Source organism: Podarcis cretensis, assembly GCF_951804945.1.
Source record: "Podarcis cretensis genome assembly, chromosome: 15".
NCBI lineage: Eukaryota > Metazoa > Chordata > Lepidosauria > Squamata > Lacertidae > Podarcis > Podarcis cretensis.
This window is the reverse complement of record NC_137185.1, coordinates 11,942,349-11,967,877: the sequence shown is the minus strand read 5'-3', so window position 1 is coordinate 11,967,877 and position 25,529 is coordinate 11,942,349. Positions and strand designations below refer to the sequence as shown.

At 48.5% G+C, this 25,529-nt stretch overlaps 2 protein-coding genes and 1 long non-coding RNA gene across 4 annotated transcripts in view; 2 read left to right on the top strand and 1 right to left on the bottom strand.

Annotated features, from left to right (window-relative positions):
- Positions 1-11,813, top strand: part of SPNS2 (SPNS lysolipid transporter 2, sphingosine-1-phosphate) — a gene marked incomplete at its 5' end in the record, with an annotated part of 94,830 nt that extends 83,017 nt beyond the window's left edge. For both annotated transcript variants that reach the window (XR_013833508.1, XM_079955671.1), the window contains 2 exons: positions 5,172-5,218; positions 9,101-11,813. Coding sequence is in view for 1 of the 2 variants with exons in the window: in XM_079955671.1 (XP_079811797.1) it covers positions 5,172-5,214 (43 nt within the window). The remainder of the gene's footprint in view (positions 1-5,171; positions 5,219-9,100) is intronic.
- LOC307204356 overlaps positions 1-17,269 on the top strand; it is a 181,362-nt gene extending 164,093 nt beyond the window's left edge. The window contains exon 2 of the long non-coding RNA XR_013833632.1: positions 16,157-17,269. This is a non-coding gene — a long non-coding RNA (uncharacterized lncRNA). The remainder of the gene's footprint in view (positions 1-16,156) is intronic.
- A 253-nt stretch (positions 17,270-17,522) lies between these two features.
- The window catches only part of MYBBP1A (MYB binding protein 1a), a 56,827-nt gene continuing 48,820 nt past the window's right edge, over positions 17,523-25,529 (bottom strand). The window contains exons 25-27 of the mRNA XM_079955415.1: positions 24,189-24,290; positions 19,914-20,038; positions 17,523-18,666 (exon numbers count right to left, since the gene is read on the bottom strand). Coding sequence (XP_079811541.1) covers positions 18,276-18,666; positions 19,914-20,038; positions 24,189-24,290 — 618 coding nt within the window. The 3' untranslated portion in view covers positions 17,523-18,275. The remainder of the gene's footprint in view (positions 18,667-19,913; positions 20,039-24,188; positions 24,291-25,529) is intronic.

Below are 25,529 nucleotides of genomic sequence, written 5' to 3'. Positions count from 1 at the left end.
TGGGTTATGTACTGTATGCAACACTCATTTTCACAGATATCAGGAGACGAGGGCCCATTTCAAGCTCAGACAACAGGCTGATTTGCCCCAGTTCCCGAGTTCATTGCATTTAATCTGGTGTCACCCAGGAAAGTAAACTGCAGAATATTTTATATTTGCGATGTACCAAAATGTGGCACAACAGCTTCAAAAGCAGTTGCAAGCGCGCGCACACACAATCTTGACATTTCCCCTCTCTCAGCATGTTTGCAAATATTCCTGTGTGACAGAAATATTGGCAGGCTTTTAGCAGCTTTTACAAGTGTGGAGGAGCGATGACGAGTGCATCCTTTAGATTAGGGCAGATGATTTGGAGGTGGGAGATCTTTGTTTTGCAACCAGTTAGGCTGTGCAAGGTGAGAAGGGCTTATCACAGGACTGGGGTAGCCATTGATGGTTTCGGACTCTAGGGGCTAGTTCTCTTTGAGTTCTGCCTCGCATTGTGCCACTACAGGTCAGAAGGGGTTCATGGTATGGACTGCTCCTCCATGCAAAATGGCAACTCTCTGCTTGTTGAAAGCTGTTATGCTGGAATTTCTTCACCCAGCGTGGGGCTTGAACCCACAGCCCTCAGATTAAGAGTCTCATGCTCTACCGACTGAGCTATCTAGCCTTGGACTATGACTCCCATCAGCCCTGACTTTAGCCCTGCTGGCTTAGGCTGATGGGAATTGGAGTAGAACAACTTTCTTGCAGGGACCTGGTATATAGGTTGCCCGTGTGCAAATCCACCGTTATAAGGAGGAGAATGGCAAGCTTTCAGTTTCAGTCCTAATTGCTGAAAGTGTAGGGCAGTTTTGTCTTTTGGAGTTTTATCTCTCTCTCAACACTTGGTTGCTTAATGAAGAGCCCTTGACGCTTTGTTGCCTGGGGAAGAGACAAGGGAACGCTATTGATTTTCTTCTCTTTTTTAATGCTGGCTTTTATCCTCCCGGGTTTTCCTCTGGAAGGAAAAGGAGCTAGACGACAGACCTGAATACTTCTCCCCTTCAAATTGTTGAAGCAAAACAGGCCAGGAAGGTAAAAACCTTGAGAGAAGCATTGGAGATAGCAGTGGCAGAAAGAGACAAATCAGGGCTGAGTAGCTGGCCACATCGGGATGATGTGATGAACTGTTGTTTAGTGTAGCACTCAAACACAACCAGTTATTTAGAATGAGCCAAGGCAAGTCTTGGACTCATGTGCTCCCCTTGACTCCTCCAGCATGGCCATGAGTCGGGAAGCTCTCACTTCCGTTTTTGATTGACTCCAGTTTAGTGTTGCATCTGAATGCTAAACTGTGGTTAATCTTAACTGTGCACAAGCCAATTTAATAACCTATGCTTTGTAAGTTGACTTTGAAATAAAGGACTCCTTCAAAAAAAAACTCCATAAAGTCAAGGGTGCGGCCACACCATTCTGTCTATCCCTTCGTAACAGATGACTGCTGGTAAGGCCCTCTTATCCTCCATCAATATGTCCAATCCCCTGGCTGGCCTTCAACACACGAGTCTCCCAGATCTGTTCAGGAACAGCATCCTCTCTCATTCTTGCACTAACGTTTTCAAGTGGCCTAATCGGTTGTGACTTTTCCTTTGAGCAAACCGGCCTTTGGTTCCTAAAGCACAGCCAGCTCCCTTAAAGGCTTGGAGTCACTGTCATTGCTTATCAAGCAATATGTAACTAGATGGAATATTTTTAGCTCACTCAGCCCAGGCCTTTTCCCAAACCTACTCAATGGTCAAATTTCACTTTTCTTTAGCAGATTCATTGGGGAGATGAGGGGTAGCCTTCCAATGATGCTGGACTCCAAAGCCCATCATCCCTGACCATTAGCCTTGCTGCTGTGGCTGATGGGAATTGGAGTCCAAAAACTTGTGGCGTGCCAGATTCCCCAGCCCTAAAATAATCCTGTTTTTTTAAAAAAACAACGCATTTTAAAAACGCATGCACATAAGTGTGCGTTTTAAAATGCATGTATGAGTGGAAGTAATGCACAAAATGCATTATGCTGCAGGAAAATGCATGACAAAAATTCCTATATTTGGCAGAATTGAGTACAAAAATGTGCATGGGAGAAATTTGCACTAAAATGCTGGTGAATTTTCCTGAGGACTTTTAAAAATGGCAAAGAGGTGTGGAAGCGTGGAGAAGCAAAACTGCAGTTGAAAGGTTTACGCATCCCATCCCTGGGCCAGGGCTCACCTGAAGTTCCTACAATGAACCTGATGCTGCTTTTGGCTTTCTTCCCAGTGCCGTAGAAAGTAAGACAGTGGTAGGAGGGGACACGTGGAAGGGTAAAAATGCAGGCTGGTGACATATGGGGAAATTGCAGCGTCCCGCTGAAACAAGTGGTTTTCCAGTAGAAGGGGCATAGAAGCACGAAGACGCCCTGAGGGTTCTCCAGGAAAGCTTTCCGGGCATCAAATTACATCCCTTTTTAAAATACCTTTAGAAATAATTGAATGACTCATTTTGGAGCAGGTAGGCAAGAATAAAATAGCGCTGCTGCAAACCCTCCTTAATTGTAGAAGTTTGCAAAGGTTGTGGAATGAGTTTTAGTCCGTCCTGGACTAAACACTGCGGATTCCTGCAAGCAGCAAGCTATATTATAGTGAGTGAGAAGGTGGAGCAGGCAACAGGACAGGGATGTTTTCCAAAAGCAAAACAAAACAAAAAAAACCCTGCAGAAGGTTACAGCGGACAAAGAGCTTTTCCGAATTCCAAGATCTCATTTTTCTCTACTTTTCTGCTACTTTTTTTTTTTAAAAAGAAAACAATGGCAGCTTATTTCCTTTCAGAAAATAGCAGAAAAGGATGTCGCTGCCTCCTCCTCTTTAATGAACAAAAAGATCTGCAATCTCAAGAAAAATAGATTTGTTTGGGAGGGCTATTTATAAAGGAGATCTGTCCCCAGTAGGTTGGAACAGGCTTGTTTTTAGTTATTTACTGCACTTATTTGTCGCTTTTTAAATTGAACTTAAATAAGGCATCCCACGTGGAGCTATAGTAAGGCTCTCAGGTAACCAATCCGAGCTGCTTTCAATGAAGTTCTAATTCTATAATGGGAATGGGCTTTTAAAAAAAAAACTTGGGGATGGCACACTACTGGTGGGTGTGGCAACAGGTGTGACTCTTTGTACAGGAGGCTGTGCTCATTAGGACCACGAAAAAGGCAGAGCACATCTCTGCATCCTTCATCCAGGCAACCGAGAAGCCTGGTGACATTTGACCATGCAGAAGCACTTGACAAGAGTTCCCAAGGGCCGGTCAGAGGGGTCTGGGGGCCATATTTTGCCCCTGAGCCTGAGGTTCCCTATAAGGCAGAGATATGGCCTGAGACACTACAGCCCTGTTCCAACCCAGAAAGCCTGAACCATTGGTGGGTAAGCAGGCACTCTTGGGGTGATAAGAGCAGCAGGCAATATTTCCAAGCTTGGGAATATGATTATAATAATTATTATTTGGAGCGTGTTCATCAGGCTCACCTCGAGTACAAGGCAGGCCTTATGGCCCTCAAATTGTTCCTTTACAGCCAGGCAGGGGAATCTGTGACCCTCCAGATATTCATGGACTTCCAATTCCTGTTTTCCCAAGTCAGCCTGGCTTATGGTCAAGGAGGATGGGAGTCGTGGTCTGGCAGCACCTAGAGGGCCACTGGCTCCCCAGCCCTTCTCATAACGGAGGCAGCGACCGCAGTCTGTGCTGCAAAGGGTGTCCAGGGGAAGCATCCATGGGGCCCCCACAGCTCACAAAGCCCCCACTCCAAGCAGTGCATGCTTCCCTCCCTTAGAGCACCTGTCAGGGAACTGCCATCAGCTCAGAGGCGAGAGGTGGAAGGGCAGTTGTGTTATAGGGAACCTCCGAAGATCTTGCAAAGCAGTTCCTCCTCTGGCAAGGAGGAAAGCCCCGCCTCCAGTGGGGAGGAGGTGCAGGGACCAGGAGATGATAGGGAGATCCTCAACACGGAGCCTGTGCAAAGCGGGGGGGGGGGAGCCCCCCTTTGCCAGTGCCCACTCTGCGCAGTAGGTTTCGGCGCAGAGAGGGGAGGAGAAGGATGGGGGTCACACGGCTGTTATGCTGGGGGGAGGTACAAGGACCGGCCACTCCCAGATTCTGCTAGCGACTGAGCCAGACATGAACTTGCGACGCAATTCACCGTAAATATTTTGGACTAATAGTAAAGCTGGGAAAGACAGGTCGGAGTCTTGCCTGTTTGCTCTCGAGCAACCACACCAACACCTGACAGCACCCAAGCCCTTGAGGGGCAATGCCAGCAGGAATTGTGCTTTGTGTGCTCAGGTTCAAGCAGCCCAGGCAAAGGAGGCCTTTCTCAAGGACAGCATTGCTTTAGACCGGGCGCCAAATGTGTGGTGGTCTTCTTTTTAAAAATTTGAAGTTTGGGGTTGTTGTTGTTTTAGCTTTTTCTAACTTTAATACAAAGCCATCTTGTTTTTTTCACTTTATTGAGCGGCTGGTTTGGTTTTCTGTTTTCTATTCCTGTACGCTGGCCTGTCGTCCGATTTTTCTCTTCTGTTCTCTCTTTATTTTAGAAAAGTGTTATAGCCATTTTATTAAACACACACACACAACCCTGCCTCTAATATCTTGTGCCAGTAATCCGAGACCCCTGCTTGGCACGCTGTGCTTGTTATCCTTTCTCACAAACAGATAATGGGGAGTGAGGAAAGGACAGGAAATAGGCAGATGTTGTTGTATTGCCAGAGGGGATGGATGGATGACAGTCAGGGAGTCGTCTAAAGATGGCTTATCAACATGCGCTGTACAAAAACAACCATCTCCCCCAGCTAAAGAAGGGGTGACATCGCTTGCAGAAACCTTTGGGGAGTTTATGCTGCTGGGTCTTTGACTGTTCCCAGTGTGGGAGCAGTGCGACTCTTGCATGGCCACCGTGGGAGGGATGCCCAGCGCACCTGGGCGATGCCGTTTCCGCTTGCCTGTTTACTTTTTCTCTTCCACAAATGGCTCACCTGTCCAAAAATGACAAGTGAGCCAGCAGGATGGGCTTCAGCATTGGCTGGCTGAGCATCCAGTGACGGCTGCTCTCGATGTCAGGGTCTGTGTCTAAAGTTTCTGTGTTTTTTTTATTTTTGGAACTTGCTGATACCTTTCCTCCCCCTCTTGCTTTGCAGAGTAAATCAACTCATGATGCCTCCAGCCTCTGTGAAAGTCTAAGGCGGTGAGTAAACCAAAAGAGATGTGTGCATCTTCTGTGTGTGTGTGTGTGCAGGTTGGAAGGTGGTTGCTGGGTCTTTGGGCTGATGTGTTGAAGGGGAGCTAAATGTGTTGAAGGGGAGCATCTTCAAATACCTGAAGGGCTGTCACATGGAAGAGAGAGCAAGCTTGTTTTCCGCTGCTGCAAAGGGTAGGACCTGAGCCAATGGATACAAAATGCAAGCGAGGAGATTCTGACAAAACCTTAGGAATGTGCTGGCTGTTTGCCTTAATAAAAATTGATTGATTGACAAAACCTTAGAAAGAAGAACTTTCATATCTCTATATCTATATCTATATCTATATCTATATCTATATCTATATCTATATCTATATCTATATCTATATCATCTATAAAAAAGGTAAAGGACCCCTGACAGTTACCGTAAGTCCAGTCGCGGATGACTCTGGGGTTGCGGCGCTCATCTTGCTTTGCTAGCTGAGGGAGCTGACGTTTGTCCGCAGTTTTTCCAGGTCATGTGGCCAGCATGACTAAGCCGCTTCTGGAGAACCAGAGCAGCGCACGGAAACGCCGTTTACCTTCCTGCTGGAGCGGTACCTATTTATCTACTTGCACTGTGTGCTTTCGAACTGCTAGGTTGGCAGGAGCTGGGACCAAGCAACAGGAGCTCACCCCGCCGCAGGGATTTGAACCACCGACCTTCCGATCGGCAATCCCTAGTCTTGGTGGTTTAGACCACAGTGCCACCCACATCCCCATCTATATCTATAATATTTTCATTTTTTTCTGATAACAGTTTTCGTAAGCTTACATATCAAATCCAAATTTGCATTGATTGACCCCCCTCACCAATTTCCATTCCCCCCTTTATTTTCCATGCATCTAATAGTATTTCCACTTAATTTCAGATTATTTTTCACATCATAATTCTACCTTCAGTTTATAAATGCTACAACAATCCTGCTAATGCTTCCACATTTTTACAGTGCTCTTTAAAATAATCTATTTAAAAAATCCCCATTCATTATTACATTTTTTCTTCATCTTGGTGCCTGATCTTACCCAGAAAGTTTTGCCATTTCAGCATAGTCTATCATCTTAGTCCTCCATTCTTCTTTCGTTGGTACGTCCTCTTCTTTCCACTTCTGGGCAGAAAGAAGATCTTTCTGACAGTAAGAACGGTTTGACAGTGGAACACACCACCTTCAAAGGTGGTGGACTCGCCTTCACAGGAGGTTTTTAAACAGACGTTGGATGGCCATCTTGATTCTCTAGCTGTGATTCCTGCATTAAGGGGGGTTGGACTAGATGACCCTCGGGGTCCCTTCCAGCCCTACAGTTCCATGATTCTGTGACTGTCTGCAGAGAGAGGCCTATGCCCGCAGCCTGGGTAGATACCCCCATTTACTCTGCAGCCAGTGTACTCCTGCTCCTGGTTTGTGAAGCCGTGTGCGCACAACATTAGCCACAATCCAGATATCTTGTAGGGTATTTTGTTTTGTTTTTTTGAGAAATATTGCATTTGAGGGCATTTACCTTAAAAACAGCTTCCATCTGATTTGAAAACATAAGCCATATATGAAGATATCCACACTGCCTCTCAGGTGACTGACAGAAACACATCCCACCGTAGAAATGTGTACAATGACATGCAAACGTGATTTGAAGGGCAGTTGGGGGGGTGGATGGGGGTGGGTGGGTGTATCTTGCAGTGTTTTAAGCCATTAATGTGCACATCGCCTAAGGTAGCCTTTCTCAACCTATGGGTCCCCAGCTAGCAAGGCCAGAGCTCAGGGATGATGGGAGTTGTAGTCCAACAACATCTGGGGACCAACAGGTTGAGAACCTCTGGCCTAAGGCTTCCTTGCGGCCAGGAAGCCTGTGAAACCACAAGGCGGAAGTGTCTGTTTCCGTAAAGCTTTATAGGGCATTGAAAAATTCGGATGAGTGCGAATTTTGAAGGCTTGGCTCCTTTGATTCTGCATATTCCTTTCAGAATGAAGAAATGGGAAATGTTTGGCTTTAAAGGTATTGAGTTGCTCCTCTATCCATGCATTGGAAATGCAGTGGGTTTGAGTAGGCGGGCTTCAAGACTCCCCTCAGTGACTCTTAAATTGAACAGAGCATTCCTAGAAGGAAGCAGCCGAAGGCTGCACAGGGCATCTACTGGAGTCATAAAAGGAATCTGGCCATCCCAGTAGGAGCCTTTGCACAATCCTATTAAGTAGCTCTTACAGTTGTGATTAAATTTAATCGTATGAACACCAAGGGATTCATTTGACAGTCCTTTTAGTCTTTTTTAATCACTTTAGGTACATTATTAGGCAAACAGGCTTTTCAAGTGTATTAGTAGCTCAGCAGCCCCTCCATTTTTAATGCAGAAAATGCCACTTCAGTGGGAGCAGTTAGGCTCTAGAAGTGGAAGCGGGCATTTTTACTTTTCCCCAGCCTGCCATTTTCCTGCTCCAAATCCCCACCTCCAAGTCCAAAATGGCTTTTCCCACTCTGGGGTTCCAAAACTGGGGGAGCCCCTTGCTTCCTTTAGCTGATCCCAGTCCCAAAATGTGGCTTTACCTGTATTGCTTAAATAATAGTTTCATTGCATATATTTGCATGCAGCAAACCATTGTGTATTTGGGCATGTAACAAACCATTGCATATGTTTGCATGTAAAAAGCTGCTTGGCGATTTCCCCCGGAAAAAAAGACTTGTCTGGTCTTACAGCACGTAAGTGGGAGCATCACATGACCTATAGCTGTGGGGAGATGTAGGCTCTTCACTGAAGCTAAGCTGATCTGGGACTAGTCAGTTCCTGGATGAAAGGCCACCTGGGAATGCCAGTGTTTGCCAGCTTGAGCTCTCTCAAAGCACAGACAGGATGTGACTGTTGTCAAATAAATCGAGAGAGTCACAATTTAATTACAGGTTGTCACTCATTGCTAGAAGAAAATGCCATGTTCACTCTTTAATTTTGCAAGAACAGACTAGATCAGCAGAACTTAATACTACGGCATTGTAGTGTATTTAATAAGGGCCTGATTGGAACAGATCCGTGTCCTAAAAAATTGCTTTGTATCTGAAGCAGCTATAGAGGAAAATTAAGCCTAAGACTTATCACCACTTACAGCCGTGTGCCGTCATGAGGAACAGGAGAATAAAACCCTGTTTAGGTAACTTGCAAGTCTTGGGTTGGCCGAGTTGATAAAATTGCCCAAGCATGGAATTTTAAAACCCTACATTGAAACCAGGAATGAAGTCAGGCCCATACCATCCTCACGTATTTCTGTCTTTACAAATACATCAGTACCTCAGGTTACAGACACTTCAGGTTACAGACTCCGCTAACCCAGAAATAGTACCTCGGGTTACGAACTTTGCTTCAGGATGAGAACAGAAATCGCGGTGCAGCGGCAGCGGGAGGCCCCATTAGCTAAACTGGTACCTCAGGTTACCACTTTACCTCAGGTTACCTCAGGTTAAGAACAGTTTCAGGTGGTCTTCCCTCTCACCTGCAAGTGAGGGGAGCACCCTGTTGCAACAGTCAATAAAGGCCAAGCCTACAGGCTGCTGATTTGCTCCAAAAAAAAGAAAAGAAAAAAAAAGAACAGTTTCAGGTTAAGAACGGACCTCCAGAACAAATTAAGTTCTTAACCCGAGGTACCACTGTAAGCAAATTGCCTGATGCAGCAGACGTCCATAGAAAACAACTGAACCTGTCTTCCCTCCCTTACTTCTGGCCCAGTTCTGCAGCCTGTTGGATTATGGCCACACATATTCCCGTTAGTGGTCCGAGCTAATACACATCCAACTGTCTCCCTTGCTCTGAAAGCTTGTGTGTCTCCTTTCTTCCACGCTAACAACTTGTCTTTGTTCCCTTCCGCACAGCTGACGTCCCGGATGATGAAGGAAAGCTTTTGTGAGCTCCGGCAGCCGCCGAACCCCAAAACGAGCACCTGCAGGAGACGCCCTCCCCCCTCCGATCCACCCTTCCCGGAACATGAAGCCGCGGGAAATTCATCCCGGGGAACCGATTATGCAGCGACATGGTGTTACTTCAGCCAGAGGAGAGGGGGAGTCCTTTGGAGCACATCTCAACAGACGTGGAGTCCTGTGCTTTTGCGGTCATGCGTAAAGAAGAGCTCCCGTCTCCCCTGCTCCAGAGGGAAGGGAACTTTCTGGCTGGCATCTTTCCCAAAAAGTAGTCACTTGGAGGACCGGTGTACAGCTTTGCTTTCAGCTCCATGAAGATGCTGCCTTGGGTCAACGGCGAAGACTCCCTGCCCCATTGAACACACTGCTGCTCTTGCCATCCATCTCTTGCCTCCACCCAGAGGCGTCATCCTAGTTGGAAAAGCAGAGCCTCGGATTTGGGTTGTGAAAGCCAAGATCCGTTTTGTATTATTGAATCATGGCATAGCACACTTTCTGCAGGAGGTCAAAAAGATTGGACTGGCTGGGCACATTCACATATATACATATATATATTTAATTTAAAGGTGTTCTTTGCACTAGCAGGAAGCTGCTGGAGCTACCTCAAGGCCACTGCAGGGTTTGGTCTTGGCCAGGAATTTGGTGTTTTAACTTTCTACTGGGGAATCCAAGTGTAATTTCAAGCCCTTTGAGGGGTGGGGAGAAGCAACAGAGAAAGAGGCGGTGTGGGCAGCTTTAGCCGAGAATGTTACCTACCTACTGATGGTCCTCAAGGGTCAGAAATGAAGCTGCCCAGAGTGTCCGTTTCTTTAAATGCAAGTGAATGTGAGATAGCTGTTGCTTTTGAGTCAAGGTCAGGTCGGAGAAGAATCGCTGTTTCCTGTTGGAGTCAAATGCTATGGCAGTAGGTTGATGTTGGGGAACTCATTGAGTAGGGCAGGCTGCGGTGGAGCCACAGTGATCCCACCCAGATCCCGAAATCTCTGCTGTTCCAAGAAATTTATGTTTTCAGAAAGATCCCGATTGGCTCCCAGTAGTGCCTGTCAACTCACTCAGAGAAGCAGAAAGAATGTGAGGATTAGCAGCAGGGGCGATTTCTGCTGTGTTGGATTTAACATCAGACGTATCTTGTCAGTGAACATGCACATATAGTCAGGAATATTGCCTCCCACCTCTAGCAAGGGCCAGGAGGGTAGTGACTCCTGTGGGGGTTCGAGGCTCTGCTGAAAGGTTGTAGCACCTTGGGAGACACGAAAGGCCTGCCAAGCTGAAGGGAAAAAGGGTAAAGGGACCCCTGACCATTAGGTCCAGTCGCAGACGACTCTGGGGTTGCGGCGCTCATCTCGCTTTATTGGGCAAGGGAGCTGGCGTTTGTCCGCAGACAGGTTCTGGGTCATGTGGCCAGCATGACTAAGCCGCTTCTGGCGAACTAGAGCAGTGCACGGAAATGCCGTTTACCTTCCCGCCGGAGCGGTACCTATTTATCTATTTGCACTTTGACGTGCTTTCGAACTGCTAGGTTGGCAGGAGCAGGGACCGAGCAACGGGAGCTCACCCCGTCGCGGGGATTCAAACCACCGACCTTCTGATTGGCAAGCCCTAGGCTCTGTGGTTTAACCCACAGCGCCACCCACCTCCCTAAGTTGCATGGTACCCGGTGCCAATTCTCCACGACAGATCCCTGATAGAAGTGTCAGTCCCTTCAACTTCCTGTTGTTGGCGCTACAAGCTTTCTGCAGCCGAGTGGGGTAGTGGAGAAAAGCAAGCTAGCTCCACACACACATAGACACTGCAAGGGTCGGAAGGCAAACTTCTGAAGCAGGGAGCCTCTTCTGTGCATGAACCCCCGAGGATGAGGGCTCCAAAATGCACAGGGAGCTCAACAGGAATAGCAGCAGGGGGTGGGTTTGTGTAGGGCATTTGTTCCCCCTTCACCTGTTTACTTGACTCAGATGTAGAAAGCCACAGGCACATAGGAAGCTGCTCTCCAGAAGAGGCCTAAAAAATACAAAGCAAAGAGACAGTGGAACTAGGTTTACTGTTTATTATACGCACCTACTTTTGCATTGGAAAGCTATGAGCCAGCTCTGGGATTAGGCTGAATTTATTTGCCAGAGAGAATGGTGCTGTGGCAGGGAGAGCATAGCTGTCAGGGCCTGGAGGGGAAGATATCACCATGGTCTGAATTTCAGCCGCAGAAGAACATTGAGAAAAAGGTGCGCTCTCAGAGCATAAATCAGGTCGAAGCATCACCACGCAAGATGGGAAAGTAATCTTGACCTCCACCCTCATCATCTCCCCGCATCTCCTCAAATGTTCCACCTTTCACCCTGCCTCTCACCGCCGGGCTTTTGTCATTTGCTCCGTCCTTCCCTCCCCCCCCCCCCCCGTCTTTCTTTCCTTGTAAAGAGACACTTAAAAACAATTGCTTTGGCAAATGGTGAAAGGGATGGAAATGTGACGTACGTTTTCTTGTTATACAAGGCAGGACTCGAACCAGTTTTCTGATTTTCTTTCAGAAGCAAAACAAAAACAAATAAGACGAAAAATGGCTATTTTATATTTTAAAGAGCAATGAAGTTGATTATGGATCTCAGAGTATAAGAAGAAGAATTAAATATAAATATATGCATTATGTAAATTAAGAAATAAAGCTATTTAAACACTTTGTGCCGGCTTTCATCTCTCGCTCGGCTGCCTGTCGGGAGACGCGGGTTCCAGGTGAGACAGCGGCTTTGAAGGAAACCGCTGGTGTTTCTCCTCCAACAGCGCTTACAGCCATGCCTGTGCAGAGATCTGAAGAGATTTGCTGCAAACAAGTAGGGCCGGCCCACGCAGGAGGCAAAGCAGGGCAACTGCCTCGGGCGGCAGGATACACAGGGGCAGCAGATCCGGGCTCCAAGGAACGTGTCTCCTGCTGCTGCCACGATGGCAGCAACACCTGTGATGTGCTCCTTGGAAGCTGGGTCTGCCTCCTCCTTGTCAGCACCCCCCCCATGCCACCTCTACAGCAGTGTCTTGGCACATAGGAGGCACTGCTGGTCTCTCACCACTAGGAAGGAAATGAGGGGGGGCCTGCCATCTGGGTTCTCCTGAGCTCTGCTGGTGTGATTCAGGGTGGGCCCCTTACCCCCACTGCAATGGCCCTTAATTCTCAGTAATGATGGCACCGGGCAACCCTCCTGGGGCAGAGCGTTCTATAAGTGGGGAGCCACCGCAGAAAAAGCCAGTTCTCATGTTGCCACCATCCAGACCCCTTGTGGAGGCGGCACATGGATAAGGGCCTCAGATGATGACCGCAGGGTCTGGGATAATAATAATAATAAATTTTTATTTATACCCTGCCCTTCCCAGTTCAGAAAACCGGGCTCAGGGCGGCTAACAATAAATATGATGCAACAAAAAACAGCATAAAATACGGTATAAAATGTGAATAACAATAAATTCAGAATTCAAAAATCAATTTAGGGGGAAATCAATAGAGAAATGGGGCCGCTGATATGATCCAATACAACTCTTGTTGAGATTTGTGTTGCCATAGCTGGGCTCAGATCATCGGTCTCTAGACCGCTTAGCGTTGTCAGCCTGACTGTTTTTGTCAGCTACAGAGAGATTAGCCTTAGGGCTAAATGACTTGTTACAGTGTGGATGGTTCTACTCGCATTCAGGCAGATTCTAGTAGAAGCCGCCTGCAAACGGGGAAGTCAGTGACTGACATGTGGGTGGGTGGGCGGGTGTACATGTGTGTTTATCAGTGCAAAGATGTTAGAGGAGGGTGAACCTTGCATGCACACTCCTCCCCCCCCCCAATTCAAGCAATGCATCTTCAGGCAAATGCACATGTGCCCAGGCATGGCAGAATTCCCTGAAGCTTCCAGGCATGGACGATTCATCCTCTCAAATCAATTCGGCTGCCTGACACACAGTCTCTGCAGGAACAACCCCCATACCGACTGCCAGTTGCGAGAGGCCGCAACCACCCCCTTCCATTTGCAGAATTTATAACAAGGCACAGCTCAGAGGCGAGCTCCGGCGGAGGGGGTGAGCCAGGTCACATCCGAGGGCTTTTAATGGGGGCATAGCCTTTTAATAATGCGCTTAGGCTGGCTTTTGACATCTCTCGTGAACGACAGGGAACGCCCACTGCAGGAACCTTGACAGCGGTTTCCACAACTGCCCCACCCCACAACCAACCGCCCACCCCATCTCAGAAATGGTGCTGAACAGGACTGCGAAGAGAGCAAATGAAAAAGGCATTTCCCCTCACATAATCAACACATTCCTCTAGGGGCGATCTGTTGAGGACCACATAGCATTGTAAGAGTTGGAAGGGACCCTGCAGGTCATCTAGTCCAACCCCCTGAAATGCAGGAATAAATTTGCCCAACGTGGGGTTCGAACCCACAACCCTGAGTTTAAGAGGCTCACGCTCTACTGACTGAGCTGTGTGCTGGATTATCTGAAGTACACTGCTGGCAAAGCATCGATCTCTCTCTCAAAAGGCCCAGGTTGGTTCCCCATCCCTCCAACCTTAGGATACATTTTGCTACCACCCCAACTCCCGACCTGCCTGACAGCGACTGGAAGCAATGTGGGGGCAAATTGGGTTGCTGGACAGCAAAGCCCAGGCCTGCAGCATTTCAGGTGGAATAACCTGCTGAATGACCTCCTCTGCCTCTGGCCAGATACACGTCATTCATTTAAAGCACAGCGAAATCACTTTGGACACCCAAAGAATTCTGGAAGTCGCATGTTGCTAAGGGTGCTGCAATTTCCCGAGCGGTTTATCGTCTCCACCCCCATCGTTCTGCCCAGATGCTGAGGTCCAGCTCTGAGGGCCTTCTGGTGGCTCCCTCACTGCGAGAAGTGGAGTTACAGGGAACCAGGCAGAGGGCCTTCTCGGTAGTGGCGCCCGCCCTGTGGAACACCCTCCCATCAGAGGTCAAAGAGATAAATAACTACCTGACATTCAGAAGACATCTTAAGGCAGCCCTGTTCAGGGAAGTTTTTAATGTGTGACATTTTAGTGTATCTTTGGTCTCTGTGGAAGCCGCCCAGAGTGGCTGGGGAAACCCAGCCAGATGGGCAGGGTACAAATAATAAATTATTATTATATTTATCAGCCTGTCCATCCCTCTTTACGGGGACGCCTGGGATTGTAGCTGTGTGAGGGGAATGGGCAGTGCTGTTTTGATTAAAGAAGCAAGGTGCCGCTCCTCATGGAGGGCAGCGCCATGGGTGCCAGCACAAAATGGCTGCCGCGGGCAGTTGTCATAATCTCATTGCTGAGCGACAAGGTGCAAACCAGCCAACCAGAAGCATCTCTGAGGTGGACTTCGGTCAGCATCCGAAGTCAGGTCCAGTCCCAGGGTCGGGCTAACAGCAATCCATGCGGTCAGACGGTCCAGGAATCCAATGATCATGGGTTCAGGGGTCAAGACGAGCAAGAAGCCAGGAACTGCAAACGTCATTTCCAGCATTTGATGGCTGCTGGAAGCTCAAGCTTAAGGCAGCTGAAGCCAGCTGCTTCTTAACAGCACCTTCTATTGAGTCCTTGAAGGCTGATGAGCTGCAGGTGGAGTCACTCCATCTTCTCCCCCCTCCAGGCTGCTGTTCAACAGGTGAAGCCGACTCCTGGCCCATTACAGCAGCAGAAATAAAACAAGGTGCCAGTCCTCCATACCAGGGAGAACTCAAAAATAAAAATAAAAATCTAGGAATCGGGACGCCTAAAATCAATCAGCACCTTTAACACAGTCCCCAGGGGTGTTTGCGGAAGGCCGCAAGAAAGTGGTGTCACTTTAATTTTAATAAGTATTAAATTTGTATTACTTTGGCGACAATTGGTTAAAGATTATGGAAAATCAATAAAAAATAATTGGCAAAAAAAAAGTGGCATCATAGTGCTTTAAGTGTGTGGTACGGATGTAGCCGCAGAATGCTGGCTGGCAGCTGAGGAGCAGCAAATAGAAACTGTATGGGGGAGCGTGCAATGGAGTATCCTGAAAAAGAGTGTGGCTGGCTGCTGCAACCCTGGACGAGAGCTCCTCACCGCAACATTGTGGTGCACAGAATACTACAGAATCTCTCACACCCCTCTGTTAGTACTGCTTCTCCTCAGACAGCAAAAAGCAGGTGGTTTAAGTCCCCATTTTCAAAGTACCCAGAACTCCATAGGATGGAAACCTCCCTGGGGGAACTAGTGAAGGAGGCTGTTGCCCGTGGCGCCAGCCATTTTCATCCACCCATTTCCCCTCAGATGCCTAATCCTCTTCATATGTCAAAAGGCCTCTTCCCAGGCCACGAGGGAGATGCAGATGGGAGCGTTGCCATGGTACCCTTGTCCTCAAGGGGTCTGGAACCTCAAATCGCCTGGCTGCTTGGCGAGATGGTCCTTTTCACATCACGCAGAGATCCACTTCTCCTCAGCGGAAAACTTTTTAGCGGCTCTTATGAATGTTCTCCAACGGGACGTGCCGCCTCTTCTCCTCAGGCATAAAAGATGAGCAGCTGTTTCCTTCAAGACATACGCAGGGGGTGGGCTGTTGTAGCTGCATCATTAAAGAATAATTAAAACAGTGAGACTGAACGGAGGGACGTGGGGGACGCACATGGCCCTGATGTCTTCCTACGCTCCTCTCCACATCCAATCCTATTCTACGGCACCCGCAGAGAAGCAAGACATGACAGGCCAAAGGATGAGCGGATCTGAGGAGGAATATCAAGCTTTATGCGTTATAAAAACACTGGGGAGCTGTGCTCGTGTCTTCTGCCTGCTCAGTTTCCGTGCAAATTACAAACGCGCACTGCAGATAGAAATCTAGCATATAAGTGAGGAGTGTCCCTAGGAACCCTCTTTCCTACTAGTTTTCTACATGCAGGGGCTTGAGTTTTCATACAGAGAAGTCCATCACTGAGCTGCCTTAAAGTGGTGTGGACCAGGCACTGGTTTGCCTCACCGTCTGCTCTTTTAAGAAAACTGGACCAATGTATTGACCCAACCAAAATTAGACTTTAAAGGTAAAGGTAAAGGGACCCCTGACCATTAGGTCCAGTCGTGGCCGACTCTGGAGTTGCGGTGCTCATCTTGCTTTATTGGCTGAGGGAGCCGGCATACAGCTTCCAGGTCATGTGGCAGCATGACTAAGCCGCTTCTGGTGAACCAGAGCAGCACACGGAAATGCCGTTTACTTTCCCGCTGGAGCGGTACCTATTTATCTACTTGCACTTTGACGTCCCTTCGAACTGCTAGGTTTAGTAGCCCCCAAATTGTATTGACAGACCCCATTCAAGATTACGATTTAGGTCCAGTTAAGATGTATGATTTAGGCCGCAAACCAAGAGTAAGTCAGCAAGCCCTGCCGAACTCTTTAGCAGAGATCTCTAGTGCTGCAGGTAGGCATGTTTCAATATACTTGGCATCCCGTTGAGGCAGAAATTCACCAGCAGGACAGAACACAAGAAGCAGATTTGGCATCTGGCTGGCTAACAGCCTGACGTATTTAAGAATTCATGAACTGTGGAAATATAAACAGGGGAGACGGTGGATCATTTGCAGGCTGGTACAGCCTTGTGAGGATTAACAAACGGTGGTGTGGTACAGCTTAGAAAATTGTACTTGGACGCTGTGCTTGACGACATGCCGCTTTTTGTATGATTACATTTTTTGAAGGGCTTTTTAGGTTTAGCACAAGAGGAAGTGTAAAGATGATGGAAGTCACAGAATCACAGAATCGTGGAGTTGGAAGGGAGCTTCGGGGTCATCTAGTCCAACCCCCTGCAAAGCAGGAATTCTCAGCTCCTGCTTTGCCCTTGTCTTCTCCAAAACAAGGGAAACTGTGCTCAACCTGGCAAAAACAGATCAAGTGATAAAAGGAAGGACTAGCCGCTCTAGAGTATAAAGTTACAAAAGTATAAGCATGCTTCTAGCATTTGTAGAACATGAGATATGAAACAGAAAATACAGGCACTATTTTTCTCAATTTTTTTCTATGAGAAACTATTCCTTTCATTGTTTTATTCTCCCCCACCGAATAAACTTCAGCAACATCATTTTCCGTTGTCCCAGGTGGCATAAGCCACACCAGAGGGTTCAAACTACGAGAGGAAGGACGTCTGATTGTCCAGAAGTCCAAAGGAGCATCTCAGAAGGTGCTGAAGAAGAGGTTGGATCTCTGAAACAGATTTCCTGCACTGGCAGAGGGCTGGACTGGAAGACACTGGACCTCCCTTCCAGCTCTAGGACAATCCTTTATTATATTGACTGTTAATCTTTTGCAACGAGGGGGGCATTGATTCCCCCCACCCGTCTCTATCAAATAAGGACATGCAGAGAAAAACCTGTTCCAGCTCTAACAGAGACGTCACCACTGCTAACTCTTTTAAAACATATAATTTTTATGAAGGATTACACATCCAAGAGCGGAGTAACTTGCAGCCTTCTGTTATTAAAAAGGTCAGGACAGCGGACTGGAGAGGATCATAAATCTGAATGTTCCAAGGAGTTTCGACAACACCGTCTAAAAGAGGCTGCTTCCATTTAAACCCAAAATGTGTTATATTATCTGTGATCTGGCTTCCTTTGGGCTTTCAGAGCACGTTAACCAAGGGGCCCAAAACCTTTTATTTATTTGTTCCAAGGCTAGTAGCTCTGGAGCAGAGTACTAGACTTCCAATCAGTAGTAATATACTACCAGTAACAGTCTACTATAGTAATATTATAGTAGTATAGTTAAAACTCTGCAAGCTGATTTTTTTATATACATAAAAGGGATGCTTATCACATATTTGCATTCAGTGGATTATTTAACCAGGCTTTCCCAAACTTGGGTCTCTGGCTGTTTTTTGGGACTACAATTCCCATTATCTATGACCACTGGTCCTGCTACCTAGGGATGATGGGAGTTGTAGTCCAACCACAGCAGAGGACCCAAGTCTGGGAAACCCTGGTTTAAGCCAAACAAAAGGTGCAAAAGGTTTATTCCCCAGCCTTGGCCAACCTGGCGCCCTCCAGGCGTTTTGGACTACAACCTGCTGGCTGGGGCTGATGGGAGTTGTAGTCCCAAAAATCTGGAGGGCGCCACATTGGTGAAGGCTCCAGCACTTTCCCCCTTCCAGTTCCCTTCACAAGTCAGTCCTCTGCTATCTTCCCTTTCTTTCCCTTCTTCTTTTTCTTCTTCTTCAAACTGCCCTGCTGCACATCGGCCTTTTTGCCTTGTGGCTGCGCTGGCTTTTTGGCTGGAGGACCCTCCATGGACACTTGGCTCTGGCCGCTGCCTCCCCCTCGGTTCTTCCTCTTCCTTTTCCTCTTCTTCCCCGCAGGGGCGGCGTTGTCTGCAACAGTCGTGGCAGCCTCTTTGCCGCCGTTCTCGGCACCGTTCTCCTGGGACTGGCTAGGCGGCACCTTCTTGCGGTTCTTGCGTATCTTGGTGGCAGGCAGGAAGCCCTTTTTCTTCCGCTTCGGCGCCTCGGCTGCGGCTGGGTTCTTCGGCTGGGCCGGGGCTTTCTCCTTGACCGGTCGCCTGGAAATCAAGAGAAGATGGTCCAAGTTGCTTTGAAAAGACACCGGACAGAGAAACGGGCGGGCTGGATAAATCGCAGGACAGCAAAAGGGGTGGTGTGTATATCTATGGTATGGCTTTATGGCGGGTTAAGAGCAGTGGCTCTCCCCAGCCCTGTTATTATGATATTTATACAGGGTGAGTCCTTTAAAAGAGGCCCCGTAGATACAGAGTACACATGTTCCACACCCTGTATAAATAAGAAAAGCTCATCTATTCCAGGCTTCCCAAAACTGGGTCCCCTCTGGATGTTTCATTTATTTATTTATACACTGCTTGATTGTAAAATATAATAATAAAGCAATAAAATTATCACTAAGAAAAATCAGCAACGAAACAGTAATATGGCATTTCAAAACGTTAAAATAACAATAGACTAAAAGCAAATTAAAACTCGCATCAACTTTCTAAACACCTGGATAGGGCCAGGGGGGTGGCGTGGAGCCCGGGCACTTTTGGGGGGTGGGGCTAACAGGGTGCATAACTGCCCTGCTACATCATACTCACGTTGCCCTCTGTGCCCCCACCCCCCGTGCACTGGGCATCATATTTAACAGGCCAAAGATTATGAAGCAGTCTTAATGCAGAGAGCCGAACAAAACCTGAGCGGCCCTCATATGCATCTTCTTCATTTATGGAACTGCAACTGCAGGCGAGTAGGGGGGGGAGTTGGGAATACAGCAAGGGGAAAGGAGTTGAAGACATCCCTGCGCTGTTCCAACCCAGGTTGCTGTTGTTAGGAGCCTAGGAAGCTGCCTCAGACAGAATCAGACCACTGGTGCATCTAGCTTAGTGCTGTCTACACTGACTGGCAGCAGCTCTCCAGGGTTTCAGAGAGGGGTCCTTCCCAGCCCCACCTGGAGATGCCAAGGATGGAACCTGGGACAGAGCAATGTTCTACCAGTAAGCCACATTTCAGTGGCGTTATATTTATATCCCACCTTTCCTCTGAGGACCTCAAGCAGGCAGACATGGTCTTCCCTCTACTCATTTCATCCTTACAGCCACCCTGCGAGGGAGGTTGTCCCTGGCTGAGTGAGGATTTGAACCCGGGTCTCCCATGCCCGTAGTCTGTCCACTACACCAAAGAGGTTCTCCTGCTGGGGACCTCTCATGAGCTTTCATTTTAATGCAAGTAATAAATAAACGCAAGGGCCAACAATGCGATTCACATCCGGCCAGGTTTCGCCCCAAAACAAAGCACCTACGTGACGCCCAGGAGCTTCATGACGTTCCAGTAGATATTGTCGAGTCGTGTGGACCTCCCGAAGCCTTCGTGCTGACTCAGCGCCTGCAGCACCTGGCGCAGCCCTGCCAGATCCACGTTCAGCTTCTGAAGGGGAAAGACCACAAAGCCAGATTGGTTGGCACCCACCAAACACTGCACTTCAAATAAGTCACGCAAACTGTAAATCGGTATCTTTACACGCTCACAAATTGGCAAGATGCAGTCCCGACCCTGCAACGGAGCTCTTGGGTCTCCCTAAACGAAGGAGCAGCCATATGTCGCCATGTTAATTAATTTCAGTTTCAGATATGTATCTCAGAGCAACTTAATATAAGCATATAAAAACAGTTTCATATATGTACAGTGGAATCTCTACTTATGGACGTAATCAGTTCCAGAGGTCCGTCCGTAAGTCGATCCGGGTCGCTGGTGCATTTGGCAGCAGTGTGCTTCTGCGCATGTGCAGACGGCGGCAGCCGCTTGCCGCTTGCCGCTTCTGCATGTGCGCAAACAGCAGAAGTCACTTCTGCACGTTCGCGAATCAGGGCAAACCCAGTATTTACTTCCGGGTTTGCTGCGGTCGCAACTTGGATCGGGCCCAAGTAGAGGTGGTCGTAAGTAGAGGTTCTACTGTATTTGCTATTTTAAAAAAGTCAGATTCCAAGTAAACAAACCAGGATGGAAATCTCCACTTAAGTGTCTTCTTGGGGGAAAAAAATTAATGGATGCACAAAAGACAACAGAGGCAGCGGATGTTATGGAATGAGAGACAGGAGTTCCAGATATAAGGTCTGTTGAAGCTCACTTTCGGACACCAGTCAACAGAAGCTGGCGGATATTTGTGCGCTGAAGCCAGGGCATGAATGGGAATGAATGGAGAGCAAATGACGAAGAAACGTCCCTGCTGGAGTTCTTCATGGATGTTGGCTGCTGCCTGTTTGTGTGTGAGTGAGAATGGGAGGCTTCAAATGCGGTCGAGGCAAGTGGCGTGTGCACATTCATGCCAACACGGTGTGCGAAAAAGGAAATTGGCGGATATTTGTGAACAGGTGAAAGCTGTGGAAACTGGCAGGCTGAAGTTAGCGGATGAAGTTGCTGGGCAGATGCCAGTGGAGGTGCTCTGGGTGATGTTGCTAAATTCCAGCCATCCCACTCACTGCCCTTCCCCCCCCCCTCCTTCCAGGGATGTCTGAAGCCGGGCCAAGTTTTCTCAAGACCACCCACAAAAACAGCGAAGAGAACTGCAGCGCTCAAGGCCAGCCAGCTTATACTGATAAATAAAATTCTTTCTAAACACATCTACCTGTAGAGTCTGGTCTTCTTCCAAAATAGATAAAATGGGATATCTTATACCTGAGTTTTATGGTGCGCTCCTGCCCTTCACCCCCCACCCACCCGCTTGGGATCATTATACACATGAAGGCTGTGCTGAGAAATGGATAATATGTGAACAAATCGCTGCTGAGGTTCCCCCGTCATTGTCAGGGCTGGGGAAGCTGCGCTGATGATTCCCTGGCTGCTGCCACTGGCTACAGATTGCCGGCGATTTCACAGAAAGACATGGTGTCTAAGGGGAGCGAGAAGGATGGTATCATTGGGAGGGAGGAGGGAAGAGACCTGGGAGAAGGATGCTCAGGGGAAGCTGGAGACCCAGAAGGGAAACTTGGGTTGGCTCCTTCCTGTCTGCTTGAGCTGTCAGCCTCTCTCTCCCACAAGGGTCCTGTCCTTGTCTCACCCACACAGCTGTCAAAAAAGCTGCAAATGATTTTTTCCACTGACAATCTAGCTCCCCAGCCCCCCGAAAACCAAACTTCTAAGGATCCGTAAGGTCTTACAAGCACTTTTAGTTATGGTTCCTGCATCGCAGGAGGTTGGACTAGACCCTTGGGGCATAGCTGTCAACTTGCAGATTTGAAAATAAGGGACCAGCAGCCTCGAAAATAAGGAATCAGCAGCCAAAATAAGGGATTTTAGTCAACCAGCTGAAATACGAAGTTAAAGGGGACCAGATAATTTGGGAGAGCAGCGCTGGTTTTTAGCCCTTCGTTTCAGACAACAGCTGATGAAACCACTTTTCACGCAAAATGAAGTCCAAGCTACGAAGATGCTGCTGCAGTTCTGTATCTTTTCTCTCGTGCTCCATCTGCAGCTCTCAGTTCCATCAGGCGGAGTGGGAGGAAGAGGGGGTGGGGAAATAGCGCTCGAAGTAAAGACGCAGATCAGACCATCTATGCTAGTCTACCACTACAAATCTATGGGAGAAGCGCTTGCGGTCCTTCCCTTGTAGCCCTTGGAGCGCCTCCACCTCCTCTCTCTGAACTGCTTTCTCCATGGTTGCCCTCGCTCTCCTCTCAAGGCTCCACAGCAATTCATAGGCCGCACCAGGCTGCCCATCTGATTCGGGTCCTTCGGCGGCGCAGTCGCAGTATGGCCTAGCGGTAGCTGCGGCACCAGGCAGTGGGGAGGCCCCAGGCAGAGAAGCTCAGTTTGGCGGCCACGAGGAGGATGGCGGCAGAAGGTCCCGAGACTCCCACCAGTCCCGGCGGGGAGGGGCTCCCGGGGGCCGAGGCTGGTGAGAGGAGGCCGGAGGGGGGTTGGCTGGGCAGCCAAACAACACAGTTGGAGCCTCCCTCCTCCCTGGCCGCCAGGGAGGGAGGGAGGGAGAGGAGCTGCTTCCTTTGAAACCTGGGAAATTTAAGGGACATCATCAATAAGGGACAGCAGCGGGACATGGCGCTGGGATAAGGGAGTTTCCCGCCAAATAAGGGACGGATGACAGCTATGCCTTGGGTTCCTTCCAAGCCTACAATTCTAAACAATCCACCAATAAATAAATATGCCCAAAAGAAGGCGAAGGATCGCCTTGCATAATAACAGTTAAAGAAGAAGGGGGAGAGGAGGAATCAACATATGAGCTGGGGCTGGCATGAAGTTGCTCTTGCTCTCCTGCAAGGCCAGAATAATGTTGAGCATATGCAGAATGCATCATTGTTCTCCTTCATGCCACTGCTTCCTTCCCCATCATGTTCGCTTCAAGGGGGATAAAATACGAATGATTCATTCATTGCTTGATTTCATTCATTCACCCATCCGCTGAATCAGTCGCTCAACAACAACTCATTCACTCTCTACTGGGGACCATCTGGGGACAGGCAGCTAAGCAGTCAAGATTTGCAGGGTCCAAAGGGGGGGGGGATGAGAGCCTGACACAAAGAATGAGGTACACATGTGGATGGGGGCTGGGTTTCAGAAGCAGCCATCAGAGGGAACACAGACAGGTAAACATAGCCCCCAGCACAGGCCACGTCCAGGACAGGATGCAGGATGAGAGATCTTCTCTGATGGGCTAAGATGCTCCTCAGGGAGGAGGAAGTTTGGAATCTGGGATAGGGTGGAATAGGGATTGGCCCTGGGATCTGCTGACTGAATCGGGAGGCGGCGCTGATGCCATTCCCAGGTGGAGGCCTTGAAGCTCAGACCTGAGTCCGCTTGGTTTGTGGTTGATACAAAGCGCTGGTGGTCCAGGAGATAAAGACACAGGACAAGGAATCAGGAGTCAAGACTGGCAGAACATGGAGCAGCTGCCAGGACCATATACCACCAGCCCTAAAGGATCCACGGTGGCTCCCAGTACGTTTCCAAGCACAACTCAAAGTGTTGATGCTGACCTTTAAAGCCCCAAATGGCTTCGGCCCAATATACCTGAAGGAGTGTCTCAACCCCCATCATTCAGCTCAGACACTGAGGTTCTCCTCCGAAGGTCTTCTGCTGGTTCCCTTACTGCGAGAAGTGAGGTTACAGGGAACCAGATAGAGGGCCTTCTCAGTAGTGGCACCTGCCCTGTGGAACATCCTCCCATCAGATGTCAACAACTACACAAGACGAACAACTACACAACTTTCCAAAGACATCTGAAAGCAGCCCTGTATTGGAAGGTTTTTAATGTCAAATGTTTCGCTGTGTTCTGTTATATTCTGGAAGCTGCCCAGAGTGGCTAGGGCAAGCCAGTCAGATGGTGGTGTATAAAGAATAAAATTATTATTATTATCACCATCATCATCCCCAATGTACAGTAAGACTTTATTTCCATCCAGCCTTATCTCACACCAAGAAGCACCTATTCTCAACTACAAAGACCTAGTGGAACAGCAATCTTAATCCAAAGTGGAAAGGTCCATATGATCAATTTACGTGAACTAAGAGACTCCAGTGTCCCAGATAAAAGATAAAACCAGGCTGGAAGAGCAAAATCTACCTGCTGAGTCACAGTTTTTATGAGGTAGTTCAGTAGCTCCAGACATTTGATGATCTTCTCCTGGTCCACCTTGACCTTGATTTCATTCACTGTCTTTAAAGTCTGAGAAAAAAGGAAGGAAGAAAATGAAATCAATTACCACGGAAATCATATCCACGAAGAGGGACCTCAAGACATTTATGTTATTTGTTGCTGTCAGGGGCTCAGGAGCAGAGGCACAGGGAAGAGAGGAGATGGAGAGCGAAGGGGAAGAATCCGAGGGGAGCGTAGGAGAAGAGGACAGTGGACCGAGGGATTCCATGAGCCTCTCCAGCGAATCGGAAGATTCACAGAAGGGGGCGCCAGTGGCCAGGGGTAGGGGGTTCCCAAGGGGAATGCCCCAGGAGCAAGGGGGCAGCAGGGACTCCCAGAGCAGTAGCTGGAAATCAGGACCAGCTTCCCCACCAGAGCAGAGTGGGGGGGAAGAGTCCCAAGGATCGGGGCCAGTGCATTCCCCACCAGGGAGAGAAGATAAGGCAGGGCTGACCACGCCTCCATCAGAAAGTCGGACAACGGAGGAGAGGTCAGATCCGGCCAGTGTCCCGGAAGAGGGAAGCAGTGACCGAAGTACTGTAACGGTTAGGAGAAAGGTCACTGGGTTGGCGCGAGAGGCAAGTTCAAATGTACAGGAGCGCGGGACAGCAGAGAATTAGGATTGGGAACCGGGTCCTAAAGCCCGCCGGAGGGAGGGGGAGGAGCTAAGCGACTCAGCGTCGGAAGAGTCCAGAAAGGGCAATGCCCCAGCGGGCAGGAGGACCCAGAGGAGGAGAGAGCAGCGTAAAAGGTGGAGCAGGGCTAGGATCTTAAACTGGTGTCATAGGGGAGGAGACTCAGACGGGACTTCGCCGATCTAGGGTTTAAGACATAGGGCTGCACGCTGTGGCTTTGAAATGGAAACTGAACTTCAATAAAGACTTTTGTACATTACTACAGCCTAGCGTTGGTCCTCTGTGAGCTGGGACCTAGAGGCAGCTCTGACAGTTGCGGTTTCCTCAGCACTGCCACAAAAAGAGAAAATAAGGCATAGGATCAGAAAACTATCACTCCAGAACATTAAAAATCTATCGTTAGAATCATGGTGTAAGAAAGTATGGAAAGTTACATGGGCAGAAAAACTAGCGAACTTCGGGAACAAAAGCAACGGAAGGAAATGAATTATGTTTTGTGAAACTTGGTCTGCTGTTTTTGGTTTTATTAATAGAATGAGAGGGAAATAAACCAGCCCCCCCCAAACTATAACTCCCATCGTGCCTGACCACTGGTCACGCCTGTTAGGCCTGATGGGAGCTGCAGTTCAGCAAC